This window comes from Zonotrichia albicollis, chromosome 7 (genome assembly GCF_047830755.1).
Source record: "Zonotrichia albicollis isolate bZonAlb1 chromosome 7, bZonAlb1.hap1, whole genome shotgun sequence".
Taxonomy (NCBI): Eukaryota; Metazoa; Chordata; class Aves; order Passeriformes; family Passerellidae; genus Zonotrichia; species Zonotrichia albicollis.
Window position 1 is genome coordinate 48,495,766 of NC_133825.1, and position 17,864 is coordinate 48,513,629.

Genomic DNA, 17,864 nt, shown 5'->3' on the forward strand with positions numbered 1-17,864 from the left:
TTTTCAGTGACAAATCAATAGAGCCACCTTAGAGTTAAATTGTGTTGTGAGAGGCCATTTTAGAGAACAATAAAATCACACTTTTAATAAAATATTGATATGAGCTTTGCAATAAAAACATCTGCGTAAATAAGTCCTCACTTGTTTCACAAATCACCCCAGTAAAATGAAATAGAAATCACCTTTTTTTTTTTTCCTAAATAAAATTCCCCCATTTATAAACAAATCATTTCAGTTTCTTATCTCGTAGAGATCGCACTGGGTTTTATTAAAATGACTGAATTAAAATGACTGTATTAAAATGACTGAATTACCCTGAAATACACCGTGGGGGGATTTCTCCCCAAAAACCTATGTATCACTCGGGCCTCAATAAACTTTATTGTCCCTCAGGCTATTTGCCTCTCCAGCACATACCTGGGAGGATTTATCTGCTAAGAAAAGGGAATTTTCTCCCCAGCACACAGGAATAATGAATGTTTGGTACTTTCTCGTGCATGATTTTATTTACTCAACAACTAATGGCTGCTCATTTGTTATAGTTACCTGGAGCCTGAAAGTTTTGGAGAGAGATGTACTTAATTCCAGGCTTTCACTTGTGCATTTTATTAACAGGGAACTTTGATTTTACTGGGAGAAAGTCAATAAAACTTAGCCAGATTATATTTTCTTCGTGCACTTTGCAAAACTTTGTGTTTTAATGTACAAGGCGAGCTTGAAGGTGGGGAGATTATATTTACTAAGCTATGAATGTTTTGGTGGGAAACATGAAACAAAAATGATGTTTTATTAAAAACAGGGGGTTGTTCAAGTATTTTGAGGGCATTTTAAAGTGAGTCCAAGGCCAAGTTGGACAGGGCTTGGAGCAGCCTGGGATGGTGGAGGGTGATGGTGGAAGTCCATCACCCGTGAGTGGGTGATCCATGAGGTCCCTCCCAACCGAAACCATTGTGGGATTGCAGGATCCAGCTGCTGGCAGGGTTAACCCAGGGTTGTTTTTTGCAGATCTGGAGCTGAATGGGATGTCCAGCTCCGACATCCCCGACGTTCCCCCTCCTCTGCCCCTCAAAGGAAGCACGGCCGACTACGGGAACCTCATGGAGAGCCAGGACCTGGTCAGCCCCACCACGTCCCCCCCTGCCCACCAACGGGTGAGTGCCACACAGGGATCCCTTCTACAGGTCCTTATTCCCACTCAGGGATCCCTTCTGCAGTTCCTATTCCCAGAGAATGATCCCTTCTGCATTTCCTGTTCCCAGAGAATGATCCCCTCTGCAGTTCCTGTCCCACACAATGATCCCTTCTGCAGTTCCTTGTCCAGAGAATGATCCCCTCTGCAGTTCCTGTCCCACACAATGATCCCTTCTGCAGGTCCTGTCCCACACAATGATCCCCTCTGCAGTTCCTGTTCCACACAGTGATCCCTTCTGCAGTTCCTGTACCACAGTGATCCCTTCTGCAGTTCCTGTACCACACAATGATCCCCTCTGCAGTTCCTGTCCCACACAATGATCCCCTCTGCAGTTCCTGTCCCACAGAATGATCCCTTCTGCAGTTCCTTGTCCAGAGAATGATCCCTTCTGCAGTTCTTGTTCCCTGAGAATGATCCCCTCTGCAGTTCCTGTCCCACACAATGATCCCCTCTGCAGTTCCTGTCCCACACAATGATCCCCTCTGCAGTTCCTGTCCCACACAATGATCCCCTCTGCAGTTCCTGTTCCCACAGAATGATCCCTTGTGCAGTTCCTGTCCCACAGAATGATCCCTTGTGCAGTTCCTGTCCCACACAATGATCCCCTCTGCAGTTCCTGTTCCCACAGAATGATCCCCTCTGCAGTTCCTATTCCCAGAGAATGATCCCTTCTGCAGTTCCTGTCCCACACAATGATCCCCTCTGCAGTTCCTGTCCCACAGAATGATCCCCTCTGCAGTTCCTGTCCCACACAATGATCCCTTCTGCACTTCCTGTCCCACACAATGATCCCCTCTGCAGTTCCTGTTCCCACAGAATGATCCCTTCTGCAGTTCCTGTCCCACACAATGATCCCCTCTGCAGTTCCTGTCCCACACAATGATCCCTTGTGCAGTTCCTCATTCCCATAGAATGATCCCTTCTGCAGTTCCTGTTCCCACACAATGATCCCTTGTGCAGTTCCTGTCCCACACAATGATCCCCTCTGCAGTTCCCTGTCCCACACAATGATCCCTTGTGCAGTTCCCTGTCCCACACAATGATCCCCTCTGCAGTTCCTGTTCCCACACAATGATCCCCTCTGCAGTTCCTGTCCCTGAGCCCTCCCAGCGGATCTGGGGTCCTGCTCCTGCATCCATCAGCTGATCCAGAGGGCTCTGCAGTGCCAGGAGGGTGAGGGAACAGCAGAACCTGAAGGAAAGTTGGCTCCATTCTGGGCCATTCCAAGGCAGATGTTGTCAGGTTTGTTGGGCAGGGAGCTTTAACCAGCAGGAGCAGCAAATTGGATTTAAAGCCTTTCAGTCCTGTGTCAGGAAAGGAAATAAAACATGAACCTGCCACCTTCCCTTCCTGGAGCTCCTCTCTGCCAACCTTCAGTCACCACTCATTTATTTCCTTGAGGCAAACTCGTGTCCCCTTTGAGGCAAGGAGCTCAGAAACTCTTCATCACCAACAGGGTTTGCAGCTTTCTGAGGAAAATTCTCTTTTTCAGCTTTGTTTCCTGTAGCTGGAAGCTTTTAGAAATGATGTGGTCCTTTTCTTTAAAGCAGCACTTTTGAGAAATGCCTTTTATTTTCTCTATGGGCAAAAAAAAAACATTTAATGGGGTGTGGAGTGTTGATCCTGGCTGGTGCCCACCAAAGATGCTCCATCACTCCCCTCCTCAGCTGGGCAGGCAGAGAAAATACAGTGGAAGTCTCATGGGATGAGATAAGGACAGGAGAGATCACTCACCCCTTGCCCTCAAAACAGTCCAGACTTTGGGAAATTAATTGAATTTATTACCAATCATATCAGAGTAGGGCAGTGAGACCCCACAAAGCCACAAGTTTTCTTTGACTGTGAAATGCTGAATTTTGACTGAGATGTTCAGTGGGAAACTTCCCAGCAGAACTTTGGTTTGCAGAGGTGTCATCCAGGATCCCTCTGAAATTCTGTGGAGTACTTTGCTTTCCAGCAAATGTCATGGTGTCAGAAATGCAGAAATCTCAGCAGAATCAGGCAGGAGTTTGGTTTGACCCTTTGGAAGAGTTGTGTCTAACACAGATTGTCCCAGTGCACGAGTCAGCTTTTCCACGGTTGAAATTGTGCCTTTGTTGTTGCAGGAACTGACTTTTTTTAAATTGTTTCACCATTTCAGGCTGAATGGTAAAATAAAAATACAGGTAGAGAACTAGCTTTAAGAGTGAGAATAGAGATATTCAAAACACCATGTTTTACTCTTTATTTGCATATACTGGAAAATTCTCTATTCCAATCCTCTCTTCCATAGCTGTTCCCCATGGCTGGATCATTTTAGTCAATATTTTCATTTTTCCTCTCATTTCCATCAAACTTTACTGCACCTCCAACCTTATAACCCATTTCCCCAACACCTGTCTCAGGGGCCAGCTCTCATTTGTCCTGAACACAGCCCTCTAAGTGGAAAATTCCAGAACGTGCAGCAGGGCTGCCAGGAGGTTTGTCTGAGGAATCCATCCCCAGGAAGGAAGCTGAGAAATTCACATTAGGATTCACTTTTCCTCAGCTCCTTCCTGCATAAACTCCAGAGTACTAAATTCACTTTGTGTGATGTACTGTAAGGTTTAGGCTGTGCTGGTAGCTCAGGATTGCTGAGTTCAAATTTTAGCTAAAAAGTAAGTAACAATGCTAAGAAATAAAATCCTGGCAGCCAGGGGTTTTTTCCTGACTGGTGAGGCTTTTGGAAGGGGTTTCCACTCTGGGGATGGATGTTTTTAGTTTTTGTATGACTCCCAAATGCCATGGGGGTGTGGTTTTGGGAGCCCACACCTGGGATAACTCAGCCTGATTTGCTCTGTGACCTTGTGCAGCTCCTGTGCCTGCCACAAGCAGCATCTCCACATCATTAAATGGGAGCTCAGAAATATGGTACCAACATGCTCCCGTGGTTTTTTGCAAAGTTTCGTTCAGCTCTTAATATTTTTCCTCTTTCCAGTCTTGATTGCTCAGGCTCCTCTCATTTTTTTACTACATTTTGTCTCTGTAGGAACAGAGCCCATTTTTTAACATCTGGTCTTGAAGGGCATCAGGATTTAATAGCTCAGAAATGCAATCAGATACAAGCTACATCTTCTTATCTAACTGCCCACAATTTTTTCCAGCATCTGTGTTTTTATAAGCTTTCCAAGACCATGGAATGTGGTTTCAAAGCCTGGCAGAAGGATCTGCAGGCTCTGTCCCAGAGCCACCTGTCCTGTGCAGGGACAGTGGCACTCACTGATCCTCGTGCGTCCCCTCCACCTCAGCACATTCTGTGATTCTGTATTAGCTTTAGGATTGATTTTGGAGAAGGTTTCTAATCTTATAACAATCGCTCTGTGCCTTTATTTCATCAGGCTGGTAGGAAGGAAGCTTTTAAAGAACATCAAGAAAATGAGTAATGCTGGACATGAAAGATCAGATGGGTAAATTCTCATTGCTGCCGTGATTAAATCCCACTCCACAGTTTTAATGACTTATGTTTCATGGGTCAAATAGCTCCATAATTCATAACTGGATAATTCTCTGCCTGGTAAACTGATCATCTTTTAAATTACACTGCCGTTGTATCAGTGAGGAAAAATCAGTAAAACCTATTAGAGATAAGATTATCTGAGTAGCTTTTAAACTGGAAATATCTCCTTGTGTGAGGAATGATTGTGTTTTTCACTCTGGTTGTCTTGCAGTGGGTTATGAAAGGCAAGAAAAGTGCTGTAGTGAACTAAAAGCAGGCAGCCAGAAAGGGATCAGATGCTCCAAGTCAAACTGCAGGCAGTAATGTCATTTTTGAGACAGCAATCTCAGATATTCAGAGTCCAGTGTTACCTTGGCCTACCTGAAGTCTTTAATCCAGGTGATCACCTCATTAGCAATTTCCTGATTGTCCCTTACTCCTTCTTAACTCTCAGACCTTTATAGATATTTTCTTGCTCCCTGTGATTTGTTCTGCTAAAAATGTCCTTAATAATATATGGGAACATAAAAAAAAAAAAAAAGAGAAATCTACGACTCCTGCAAGGATTATTATTACATCAAGGGATTCCTTTAGGCACTTATCATTCTTTATGGGCTCATCCTCACCCTTGCATACAAATCAGCCTCCTGCTTAGTATTCAGAGCAGGGAGGGAGCTCAAAGAAAATAGATAAAGGAGCACTTGGGTTGCTAATATTGGCTATAACACTTGCTAAGCATGGGGTAATGGTTGGGATGGGAACATCTCCATCAATCCTGCACAGGTGGAACGTGGGGATGGCTGAAGCCTGCGAGGAGCAGAACAGCCCTGGCCTGACTCTGCTGTATGGGGATTATTCTCCTTGCTCATTGGGATCAAACTGGATGATAAACTCACATCTAACACACAGAAGGCACAACCCAGGGGGATTTTTCATGTGTTGCAATGCAGGTGCTGCAGTGCTGGAAATTCTCTCTTGTAGCAGCTGCAGTGAGCAAAAACTGACCTGAAAGGCTTCAGCAAATGTGTTGTCCTCATGTGGACAGGGAGAGAGAGGCTGGCAATGCAGCTGGAGCCATGGAGGAGCAGGAATTGGGGAGCACACCTTGAGGGCTTGCAGCAGCAGCCTACAGCTCCTCCCTGATCTCTGCTGGCTGGGAGCAGGGACAGGAGCCAGGGCAGCTGGAGCTCTCTCAGGGCAGGGTTGGGTTGGATTTAGGGAAAGGTTCATCCCCAGAGGGTGCTGGCACTGCCCAGGCTCCCCAGGGAATGGGGAATTTCAGGGAAAGGTCCATCCCCAGAGGGTGCTGGCACTGCCCAGGCTCCCCAGGGAATGGGGAATTTCAGGGAAAGGTTCATCCCCAGAGGGTGCTGGCAGTGCCCAGGCTCCCCAGGAAATGGGCACAGCCCCGAGGCTGCCAGAGCTCCAGGAGCCTTTGGACAATGTACCCAGAAGAAAAAAACAAATTACACTACAGGGTTTATTTGCTATCTGATCATTGTTTTTGCCTGCTGGGGATGGGAAACCTTGCAAGCCCTTCCTCCTGTGCCAGTCCCTCACTCTTCAGTGGGTTAAGATGTTGATGAGCATCATCTTAAGATGGTAGGAGCTGCTCCTCTCCAGGTGGGCACCCCCAGCTCTCCAGCCTGGCTCAGAGCAGAGCAGCCCTTTTGATCTGCTCTGGGATTGTGACCTGGAGCAATTCCCTGTTTCCCATTTTGAGGCATTTCTGCGTTCCCTGTGAGGGGCTGGGGGCGGGAGCACACATCTCCCACATCTCTGCAGGAGAGCCCTTCCAGCTCCTCTCCCTGGTGCCAGGGCACCCCAGCAAGGACAGGTAATGGCTGTGCCACAGAGTCAAATGAGTCTCTAATAGATGATGGATGAACCAGGGGCTAAACAGTCATTTCCCATCAGTTACCTGCTGGATTTTGCACAGAACTTTGCTCCCTGGGTCAAACAGCCAATTAGCTTAAACTGTCTGTAATTTGGCTGCCATTAGTGGAGTTGGGCTGTTCTCCCTGCTGGAGAGTTATTCTGCCAGAGCCTCACACTCAAATGTTATTTTTCATTGCAGATATGAAATAACCACGTTGTTGTCAGGCACCTCAGCTCCGTGCTGAAGGAACAACTCAGTGTCTGAAACATTTTCACAGTCCTGGGTGGCTGATGGTCTATTTACATCCCATTTCTGCTGCTTCTGACCTAATTAGATCCCTTAATTCTTCCAACCAAAGTGCTTCTCCCTGGATCTCCAGAGCGTGTCCTGTCAATGACCACTGAATTTCAAAGAGTCCCTTGCACAGGAAGAAATCTCATGCAGTGCCACAAGGACCCTTTTGGAGAGTCAAATCCTGTTTGATTTTTTGGTAGTTGCTTCTTTTAACAGTATTCTATGAACAAAACACAACTCGTCTCTCATTTTGCTGCTTGAGAGTAGCAGAAAAAAAAAATTTTAAAAAAAGCATTTTCTCATCTTCTGTAATTGATTTTTACTACATCTTGAACACGCCTGGTGGAGTGCAGTTTATATCTCTCTGTAAGAGTAGACAGACAAATGTTTTTAAACTTGATTCTTTTCTGTATCAGGGAAAGAAAAAAAAACCCAGCAAACAAATGGGAGCAATTTCATGTCTGAAGCAGCAGGAACAGATTGTTTCTGTGTTGCAGATGTGCCTTTTACATAAGGTTTCTGCTTCCCCTGAGGTACCCCTGAGTCAAGGATTCTGCCCAAAATAGGTTGGGATGTGAAGCAGCAGCCTCTGTCAGTTTGTCAGGAAGGAAAGGGAAGAGTCAGGATCACAATTAACCACTGAGATATAAACACCAACTCAGCAAAGAGAGTCTTAATTAAACACAAAATCAAGGCAAACTCTATTTTTATTGCAAAGTTTCTGAGGGGAAGCACAGCACAGATGAACTTTATAAGCCTGATAATGGTTTTTGTGAGCGTGGTGTTAAAGGGAGGGAGGAAATGTGGTTGAATTTCTTCTGTCCTGGATAAAAGGAAGGATGGATCAGCCCTGGGAGTGATGCTTTGGAGTTGCCCCAGCTCCATAATGGAATGTTTTGTCTTGCAAAATCCCCAACAGTGTCACCCCAACCAGCATTACACATCCTACTTAATATATTCATTGGGAGCTTATTATATAAATGAACAAGTGCTAAATTTATCCGACTTTCTAATGGAAATTGTAAATTCAATTATAATAATTATCTACCTATCTCTGCTATTTCTTTCTGCCTAATTTGCTTGCAGAATCTGAGCTCGGGTAGGTTTTGAGCTTGTTATTTATAGCATATATATTTAGCTTCTTCTCATTGTATTTGCATTGTCTCTGCTTTTCAGAACCAGGTTTTCAGGGCTGATTTGATTGTTCTCTGATCAATATGAAGGGGCTCATTTGGTTGAGAAATGCCTTTGATCTAATTGAATTGAGAATTATTGCCAATAGAGTGTTATTTAAATTCAAAATGGATTTGCACAAATGATGCTATCAGCAGAGTTGGCGGGTTTTTTCCTGGTGATGAATATGAAGTTAAAGAGAGCAAAGCAGGGAGGAAAGTTTTCTATTTTGTGCTGTGTTTTTGAGGGGCACGTGGTTTATGGAGTTTGAAGGGAATGTCAGCTCCATGAGATGTTCATGTTCTGCAGACCACCAGCATTTCCCAGAGCTTTCCCAGACACAGTTCTGTGATTAAGCAGGTTTTCAAAGGTTTTGGAATCTTCAGATCCCAATTGACATTTATTCAGGTGCCTTAGCAGGAATTCAGGAGTTAACACGCCGAGTTAAGAGTGGATTTGCTCAGGTAGAAGAAATATTTAATAGTTCTGGCTGCAACACTTCAGAGGCAGATCAGCAGTGGCATTTTAATTAAAAACCAAACAAAATCTTCAGTTTTGCGTGTAGTAAAAAAATTAAATTCTTATTTTATCTGCCTTTCATATTAATCTGTTGACTCTTCTGACTCAGAGATTGTCGTGTCCCCCTGGAAGCTGGGAACAAGCAGTGCCCATTTGGAGCCTGCTGTGGGACATCATTGTGGGATCTCAGCACCTCAGGACTGAGGTGTCACCGAGACCACCCTTGGGGGGCTCGGGAGTCCTGGAATGTTCCAGAAGTGTCTGGTGGCTGGACTTTGATCCTACACAGGAGACGACACCTGTATGAGGATAGGAGGGTTTCACCGGGGTGAATGGTGAAGGGATTCGTTAATTAGAGAGTGAGACACAGGGTTTAGGATTTCTGTACAGGGGGGTTTAGAGAAGTAAGATGGAGGAATTGGGGCGTGTCCTGTCCTTCTTCTTCTTCTTCTCCTCCATCTTCTGTGGTGATGGTGGCACTTTGGGATTGGTCATTACTGAAAGTGCACCGGACAATAAGAATAAAAGGTATTGGGGAAAAATGATAAATATTGTACACGTAACAATGGGTATAAAGATAGGTGACCGCCCGGAGGGCAGCACAGTGTGCTCATGGCTGACTGCTGAGCAGAGCTCTGTCGGGCCGAGAGAAAATCTTTTAGATAAACAATTAATAAACATAAAAACCGAAAGAAGAACTGAAGCCTCTTCTCGTCCTTTGATACGCGGGCTGCCCCAAGGCCACCCCGGGCCTTTCCAGGCCCTCCAAACAGCCGAAAATCGGACACATCATGGCATCATTTAGGGTGGGAAAGGCCACTAAAATCATCCAGTCCAGTGTCACCTCAGCAGCAGAGCAATCCCAATGGATTTTCAAGGTGCCAGAGAGCATTTTGAAGCCAAGGAGGAGGCTGGGAGCAGGCAGAAAGAGCAGTGGTGCTGCTGGAGGGGCTGGGAAATGGAGAGTGGATGGAGCAGAATGGAGAGACAAGCTCAGGGCATGGCTCACTGGTGATGGTTTGGGATCCCTGTTCCTTTGCCTGGGAGGAATAAGGAAAGGTGTAAAATGGAGTGGGAAGTGGTGCTGTCCAGGCAGGGTACAGGAAAGAGATTCCAGCGAAGATCCAGCCTGCCTGGCTCAGCCAGTTTGCATTCCTGCTTTCTCCTTAGCCTGTGGTCAGTAAAACTGTCTGGTGAAATCTCAGATTTGTAACTCCATGCTGGCTTCAAACCTGCTTGGGAGAGCGTGTTTAGTCACCTTACAGGTCGTTTTTCTTCTGCTCTTACTCAGCTCTGAAAACTCCCAGTCGTGAGACTGCAGGAGCATCAGGAGCTGCTCTGAGCACAGGAGGGACTGAGGTGTCCTGGCATCACCCTGAGCCTCTCTCCTTTCTGGGACAGCATCCCTGGATAGCTTTGGAAAGGACCGGCTTTGGTTCTGTGCACTTCCACGGGGTTTCTCACTTGTTCAGGTACCAGGATCTTCCTGATCCTGCCAAACCACCAGGAATTCTGTCCAGCACTGAGGCATTGCAGCTGCTTGGGCTCTTCTTGCAGAGGTGGCCAAGGAATTTGGGCAGAGCTGGAGCTCCTCAGGCTGTGCCTGCGTGGAGCCAGCAGCTGGTGCAGGGCTGGGGGAGGCAGGACAGGAACAGAGCTGGGAAAGCATCACTGGGCTTGGAGGGAAACAAACGGCCCTGACTGGGGACTGGGGGAGAATCAGAGGGAAAAACAAAGGCAGAGCAGGGTTGATGAGCTGTGACACTGCAGCACAGCCTCTGGGAAACCTGTGCTGCCTGCACTGCCAAAATCTGGGAAAACCTGCCTGCAAACTGCGCTGCGCTCCAGCTCTTTCTGCAACAGATTTTATCACTTGTAGGTTTCAACATTAGGGAAAAAAGGTCTTAATTTCCATAATGGCTTTTTTAATTTGTCCAATTAGCTGGTGATTCTGACTGGGGATGCTTTTCTGTTGTGAGATATGTAAAGTGATTTAAAATACGCATATTTGAACGTTCTGCATTTCTGTTTGGAATATTTTAATTATAACTCTGTGTGTAATAGTAAATTGTGAGTTGCTTATCTCTCTAAATGATTTTAAATTGTTCCTTTCTTGGTTTGTTTTTTTTTAATATTTCTGTTCTAACTGTGCAAAATCCAAAACATAATGGAAAAGCAATGAAGCCATTGCTTCAGCTTGGTTTTTAAGCTCTGAGTGCCTAGAGGCTGAGGGCAATCGATACAGACCAAGAAATCAATATCCTATCATGATATAAAGTGGGGAATTATAAACTTCTCCAGTGCTTTCAAAAGATTTTTCCCTTAAATATTGAGCTAATTAATCCTGAACTCCTGAGAGATTTTTTTTCACTGTCAAAAGTCAAAGTTATATTTAAAAGTAATGGCTGAGAGCGTTCTGTGTTCGCAGCAAATTCTGCAGGGAGAGGTTTCTGTGAGCCAGAGCGCTCCAGACCCACCTGCTGCCTCTTGCACTCAGAGATGACTCAAAAACGTTGCAGAATTCTGTTCATTCCTAACATGACCTGCCCAAATTGGTTTTTTCCAGCACCTGCCTCCTCCTCTGCCCAGCAAGACTCCGCCGCCGCCGCCTCCCAAGACGACGCGGAAGCAAACGTCTGTTGACTCTGGGATTGTCCAGTGAAGAAGGAAGCGGGTTATTTTCCAAAGATCAAGCTGTAACAATTCATTTCCCTAAGTATTTTATGGTCTATAATGTTTACCTCATTCAGGTGTGCAGTATCTAACATTTAGTGCAATGGTAACTCCGTAAGAAATCCATTTCTCGCCGTGTGTCGGACCCAACACTACATCCCCTTGTTTTTGGGGTCATTCCCTCCCATGACTTGAAAGAAATCTGGATTTCTACTTGAGACTTGGGAACTCCATCAACTGACAGAACCCTCTTCCTAAACCTTCTCCCTGCTTCTGGATAACGCCAGGCACAGAGCTGAACGTGGAGATCAAAACGAGAGCTGGAAATGTTGTACCTAAAGGTTTTGGGTACCTCTGGAGCTTCAAATGAGCAGAGTTTTTGTATCTAATCTCAGTGTATATAGGAATCTATGACAATATTCACTTGGAATTCAGGGCAAGAGGGGGTTTCCCAGTGAGGTGAAGCTGCTGTAGGATTTCCCTGAATAACAGGGATTTTAGCCCAGGGTTATAAATCAGACACCGCTGATTTGTGAAATTGGTCTGTGTTACAAATAACCTGATTGCAATGAGCACAGTGGGGATTTGGGGCTGTCTTGGCCACAGTGACCACGATGCCATCGAGTTTAAAACCTCTGGTGAGAGGAGGAAAAGTGCCAGCAGAACCTCCCCTCTGACCATGAGGCTGCTCAGGGAATTTGTGATGTCCCCTGGGAAAATGTTCTTGTAGGTGCTGGGGTCCATCAGTGCTGGTCCCTTTTTAAACATCACCTCCCAAGGGCACAGGAGCAGCAATTCCCAAATGTTGGAAGTCAAGCAGAGCTGGCTTGGCTGAACAGGGATCTCCTCTTGGATATCAGGTGGAAAAGGAAGGTGTGTGCCAGTGGAAGCAAGGTCAGGGGCATGGGAACAGCACAGAGCTGCAGCTCCCCACCACAGGGAGAAAACTCCTGTGGTCAAAGCTCATCTGGAGCTGCCAGAACAGTTGGGGACCAAAAAAAGAGTCTTTTTCCAATATATCAATGGCAAAAGGCAGTGTAAAAATGTCATCAGCCCCTTCTAGGGTGGGAATGGGCACCTCACAAACAGGGACAGGGACAAGACAGAGGTGTTTAACACATCCCTTGTTTGTCTTCAGTGTGGGTCACAGACCGAGAGGGTCCCAGTGCCCTGAGCTGGAGGACCATGGCTGTGGCAATGATCAACTCCCAGCAGGCTGAAACTGCAGGATCTGCAGCCCCAGCTGAGTTCCTGCAAATCTATGGGCCCTGATGGGATTCATCCAGAGTCCTCAAAGAGCTGCTGATGCCATCATAAAACTCCTCTTGATGGTTTTTGAGCAGTCTGGGGAATCCAGAGAGGTCCCAGCTGATGGAAGCTGGGAATGTTGTCCTGATTTTCAGGAAGGGCAAGAAGGAGGACCCTGGAAATTACAGGCCCAGTAAAATAATGGAGAAGATTGTTCTGGGAGGTCCTGGAAACACCTGGAGGACAATGGGTCACAGCCAGTCATGGGTCACAGCCAGCACCGCTCCATGAGGGAAGGTCCTGCTTGTGGAACCCAATTTCCTTCTTTACCCCAGCAGGGTAACCCAGCTGGCTGATCCAGGAAAACCAGGAGATGGAATCTTCTTGGACTTCTGCAAAGCTTTTGATACATCTCCCACAGGATGCTTTTGGACAAAATGTCCATCCTACAGCTGGAGGAACACATCATGGGATGGGTGAGCAGCTGGCTCAGGGTGGGTGACAGTGACTGGGGTGGCACCAGGCTGGCACCAGTCACAATATAAATAAAACATTTAACTGTTAGAGAGTGTCCAAGGGGAAGGGATTGAGGAGGAGCCGTGTGAGGAGCAGCTGAGGGCACTTGGAACGTTCAGCTGGAGGAGAGGAGGCTGAGGGGAGGCCTTGGTGGGTCAGCAGCATCCTGCTGAGGGAAATGCCACAATTCATTGTCACAATCAGGGACAGGAGCCTGGGAATGGCTGGAGCTGTGTCAGGGCAGGGTTAGGTTGGATTTAGGGAAAGGTTCATCCCCAGAGGGTGCTGGCACTGCCCAGGGAATGGGCACAGCCCTGAGGCTGCCAGAGCTCCAGGAGGGTTTGGCCACTGCTCTCAGTGGGATTTTGGGGTGTCTGTGCAGGGCTAAGAGCTGGATCAATGTCCAGCTGAGGGTCCCTCCCAGCTGAGGATGATCTGTGATCAATGGGCTCTGTAAAATCATTGGTGATCACCCACTGCCATTGCCATTCAGCTGGGGTGTCCATGAGGGGAAAACAACAACCTTGGAGCTGCCAACGAGGATATGGCAGAGAAAACAGCGGGCAGAGAGGAGACTCCTGGTCATTCTGAACCTAAGTGTTGAATACAGAAACGGGAAGAGCTTTTTCCTTTCTCTGTTGTGTAATATTTCACATTGGATTAGGATGAACTGAGCGGAATCACTTTGTCCTTGTGCCATCATTCTGTACAGTGTTTGTATATATGATGGTTTTTAGAATGTTTTAATTTTTATGGTGCCTGCTTTTCACGTCATAATGATTAATGTGCCTGCAAAGAATGCTTTATGTATTCTTAATTTCTTAATTGCTGAAAGTGTAAAGGAAAGACAAAAAGTGGGGTTTTTTCCAGATATTAAACTCTGAGAAATATCAGACTGGTGGGATGGGGGTTTGGGAGGGAGGAAGGAAACTAACTTTGTATTCTAGTGGTTTTTTATTGTCATCACACTTGGTTTTTTTTATTATCTACAATCTTTTTACTCTTACAGTAGATTGTTTTTAAATATACCACTGACTCAAAAAAATAAACTATTATTTTAAAAGCCTGTCTAAGAAAAATGAATATATTCTCTGGGTGATTTTAGTCCTTACTGCAGAATTTTGGGAACTAGTGCATTAAGTAGAAGGCTGTGTATACACTTTCTTGTTTTCAGGACAGTTGAGGAGGAGAACTCAAGAGAAAACTGAAATCTTTTACAGTGCTGTTGTGGTTGTCCCTGCAGGTTGGAGCTAAAACACCCATCAGCACTAAGAACATCCATCCCTGTGTGCTGTCCATGCCCAAAACGATGGCTTGGGTATCTCTAAGTGAATGCTTCAGAAAACAGATGAGTTTTATGTAATATTTTCCACCTCAGGTACCTGCTACACGATGCAAGTTGCAAGCAGAAGTGACTTTACACAGCAGTAAAACAACACTGTTGTTACAGAGGCAGAAAAATTGCCCTTCTCATAAAAAGTGGCTCCTGTGGTCAATTACATATTCTCATTTTTTTGCCTCAAACCAAGGTGTCACTTTGGATCAAACAAACACACTTTTCCTTGCTGTAAAATCAGCTCCTGGAGTGTCTCAGGATTTACTGCTGGATCTCAATTCCCTCTTTGTTTTGTTCCTGTAATCTCTGCTCGAGAGGAGCAGGCAGGGAAGGATTCTTGGCTGCAGTCAATGAGATAGCCATAGTCAATCAATAACATATTGCAACTCTAATTCTATAAATCTTGTATTTAATTGAGGATTGCTTTAGAGGCTGCTCCTGCTGCTGCTCGTGCTGGGATGCTGGGTGAGTTTTCCTCTTTTCTGTTCCATTTGCTGCCTGAAGGATGGGAGGAGCTTTCCCACTGACCTTTCAGTGGATGCCTGTAAATTGTATTTCTCATAATGTGTTTGTTTTCCCACGTCCCTGGCAAAATTCCTGTGCTCGTGCAAGTGTTCCATTTCAGCCCTGTGAGACTCCTCAAACAAGAGCTGCACTTCCAAATCGGTCTCACAGCACCAACTCCAAATCTCATCTGTGTGTGTGTGTTTGACCAATATGCAAGCTGAGCCTGGGAATTGAAAATCAGCCTCTCAGAGCTGAATTGTCACCCTTGTACAATCTGACAGCTCCTGAGCTGTGCCTTGTGCCGAACCCAGGATGGATCTGGGGTAAAACCACACCTGAGCAAAGCCAGCAGCTGATTGCTCACAGGCAGTGGGCAATCCCAGGAATGGGCAATCCCGGGAATGTTGTTATTTCTCATGGTTTGCTCTCTCCTTTTCAGTCCTTTGGGAGTCAGAGCATCCCAGTGCCTTGGGAATTCTTTGTCACGGTGTTGGGACACAGCTGGGCTAATGCAGAAGGGCTCATTATGAAACAATTCAGAAAAGAAACTTAAATTTGAGTTTTACAGTGGTAGGATGTCCCGTCCTTTCCATCTTCCCCATTCCTGTGGGAATTCATCCCTGAATGGCTTTTGCTCTCCCCAGCCCGTGCCCTGAGCTGCATGTGGAGAAGGTGAGGTTGGGATAACCTGGTTTATTTATCACCTCTTTATCCTCCCAGGGCCTCCACAACCAAAGGTCCCATCAGACCTGATTCAAATCAATATTTCTGTTACAAAGTGACCCATCCATCTTTTCCATGGCAGACCTTGGCCAGGGAATTGGCAGGTTCCACAGGGGCCAGGTTTTCACCACTTGGGACAGGTCAGGGATTCACTTCCCTCTGCTCACACCAGAAATTTGTGACACAAATTTCCCTGAGAGAGGAATTCAGGGGTGCCAAGTTCCTGGATAGTGGAAAAAACAGAATTTCAGTGGCCACTAATTTTCACTTCTTGAAAAGCAGCTTGAATTCACTTAATGAAAGTTAATTCACAGTGCCAGGATAAAAGGAGATTCCTCAGTTCCATTTCCCTGAGTCTCAGCCTGGGAGTGAGAGTGGATTTTACAGATTTTACAGGTGCACAGATCAGTCCCACACAAAACCACCCAAGATTTGTTGGACAGGGGCTCTTTGCTTTTTAATCACATTTATTTTCACTGGGAAGCTCAACACAAAGGTCACTCCTCAAGCTGGTTCCTGTAATTGACATTTATGATTACTGAGTGTCTCCCATGATATCACAAATTCTGAGGGTAAAAATGCTTCAAAATTCAGTTTTGTCTCAACATTGGCATTTTTCTTTACCTTGCCTGTAGTTCTGTGTGACTTTACAAAGGCAAAGGATGAAAAATTTGCAGTGGAATTGTATTTATTTGTGATATATGAATAGAGATCCATGTGAGTGCAGGTGCAGCTGTGTATTCATGCACATCAAACACATTTTTAATGTGTTACATCTCACTTCTCTGACTGGTTGAGGTCTCCACCTCCTTCCTTCATGTTAAACATTTTCCCTGTCAATTCTTGTGGCCTTTTGGGGACCGTCCCATGCCAGAAGTGTGATGTGGTGTGAGCATCCCCTGCACAAACCAGGTAAGGATTTCCAGTTTCCGTCCTCACCTTGCCTGTGATAAACCAATGAATTGGAGCATGTCTAGAGATTCCCCCGTGGCAAACAGAGCAAGCACTCAAGTGATGTGAGCACTGAAATTCAGGGTTTTCCTCTTGCTTGGTTTTTAGCAGTAATGGGAAGTGTGAGGTTTGGCCGTGCTGACATTTGCATTTCCTCTCATTCTCCTTTTGGACTTTCCATGGCTCTAAACTGATTTTCTGCTTGCCATCTTCTTGGGGATGCAGAAAGGTGGGGATCAGAGTAAATACTTGGTTATTGTATGGGGTCTCTCCAGCTGTTCTCCTGTGAGGCTATTTGTGGGATTTTTAATTTCCCTTGGGTTTTTTTTCATATGTATTCCGCAGACATGAATAATTACTGTAAATTGTGTTTCTCTGTTGAGTGACACTTTTATTTTTCATTTCCAACGTGTGTGGCATTGGATTCAAGCACTTCAAAGGGAAGTGGCTGAATTAAATAACTCATTTCCCTGCAAAGGGAGGTGGCTGTGGACTGCAGAGCTGGGGACACGTCCTGACCCCCTTGGGATGATGTTAAATCCAAATATTGAGAGATTCCTCGGCCCCAATTAATCTGCTCAGGAGACCATGGGGAGTCAATAGTTCTGATTTTATTTAACAGTAAATGGGAGGTAGAAGAAAGAAATAGAAAAGGGATGAGAGAGATGAAGCAGGAGATATTTGTCATCAACATTTTAGGGAGTCCTTACAAGAAGAAAGACAAACCAAACCCAAATGTGACACTGGCTCTTATTGAAGCATTTTTGGTGCATTCTCCTGTTGTTGGCTGCTCTTCCCAAATTTCTCCCACTCTCCCATGCTGTGCTTGCATTTTCCCAGTGCTGCAATCCCAATTTCAAAGGAGTTTCCTCTCCATCCTCCCCACGAGCGGTGCCAGATCCCTGCTCTGACAGCAGAAAACCCAGAAAAGGAATTAAACCCCTCCTGGACTGCAAAGAGAATTCCTCAGCAGGATCTGGAGGAGGCTGTGGGATTGAAGAGGGATCCAGGCACCGTTCCAGAGCAGTGTGACACAAATTCCACGTGGGATCAACTCTTGGAGAGGTAAAACAACCCCAGCAGCTCCAGCCTGAGCAAAACGCTCCTTAGCTCAGCATCAATTATGCAGCTAAAACCACTTATTAACATCCAATTTAACAGGATGAACACTGGGTTGGGGAGCGTGTTCTTGCAGCACGGGGGGAAGGCGCTGCAGAGGGCAGGAAGTTGGGTTAAGCTGTAATTATTGTTTCTCTGGAAATTAGATGTGTTTGCCTGCGTTTAATTGCGTGAGCTCCAAAGCTCACCAATAAAAAATCCAAAAGAAGTCAACCATAAATTAGAAAAAATTTAAAAGTAAAACACCTTTTTTTCACAAGATTAGTCACTTATTACCTGC

General features: G+C 45.7%; 1 protein-coding gene across 3 annotated transcripts in view; it reads left to right on the plus strand.

Moving 5' to 3' along the window:
* The window catches only part of DOCK1 (dedicator of cytokinesis 1), a 291,813-nt gene extending 277,802 nt beyond the window's left edge, over window positions 1-14,011 (plus strand). For all 3 annotated transcript variants that reach the window (XM_074545390.1, XM_074545392.1, XM_074545391.1), the window contains exons 51-52: window positions 1,006-1,151; window positions 11,078-14,011. In XM_074545390.1, the coding sequence (XP_074401491.1) occupies window positions 1,006-1,151; window positions 11,078-11,173 (242 nt within the window). In that variant the 3' untranslated portion in view covers window positions 11,174-14,011. The remainder of the gene's footprint in view (window positions 1-1,005; window positions 1,152-11,077) is intronic.
* The last annotated feature ends 3,853 nt before the right edge of the window (window positions 14,012-17,864 follow it).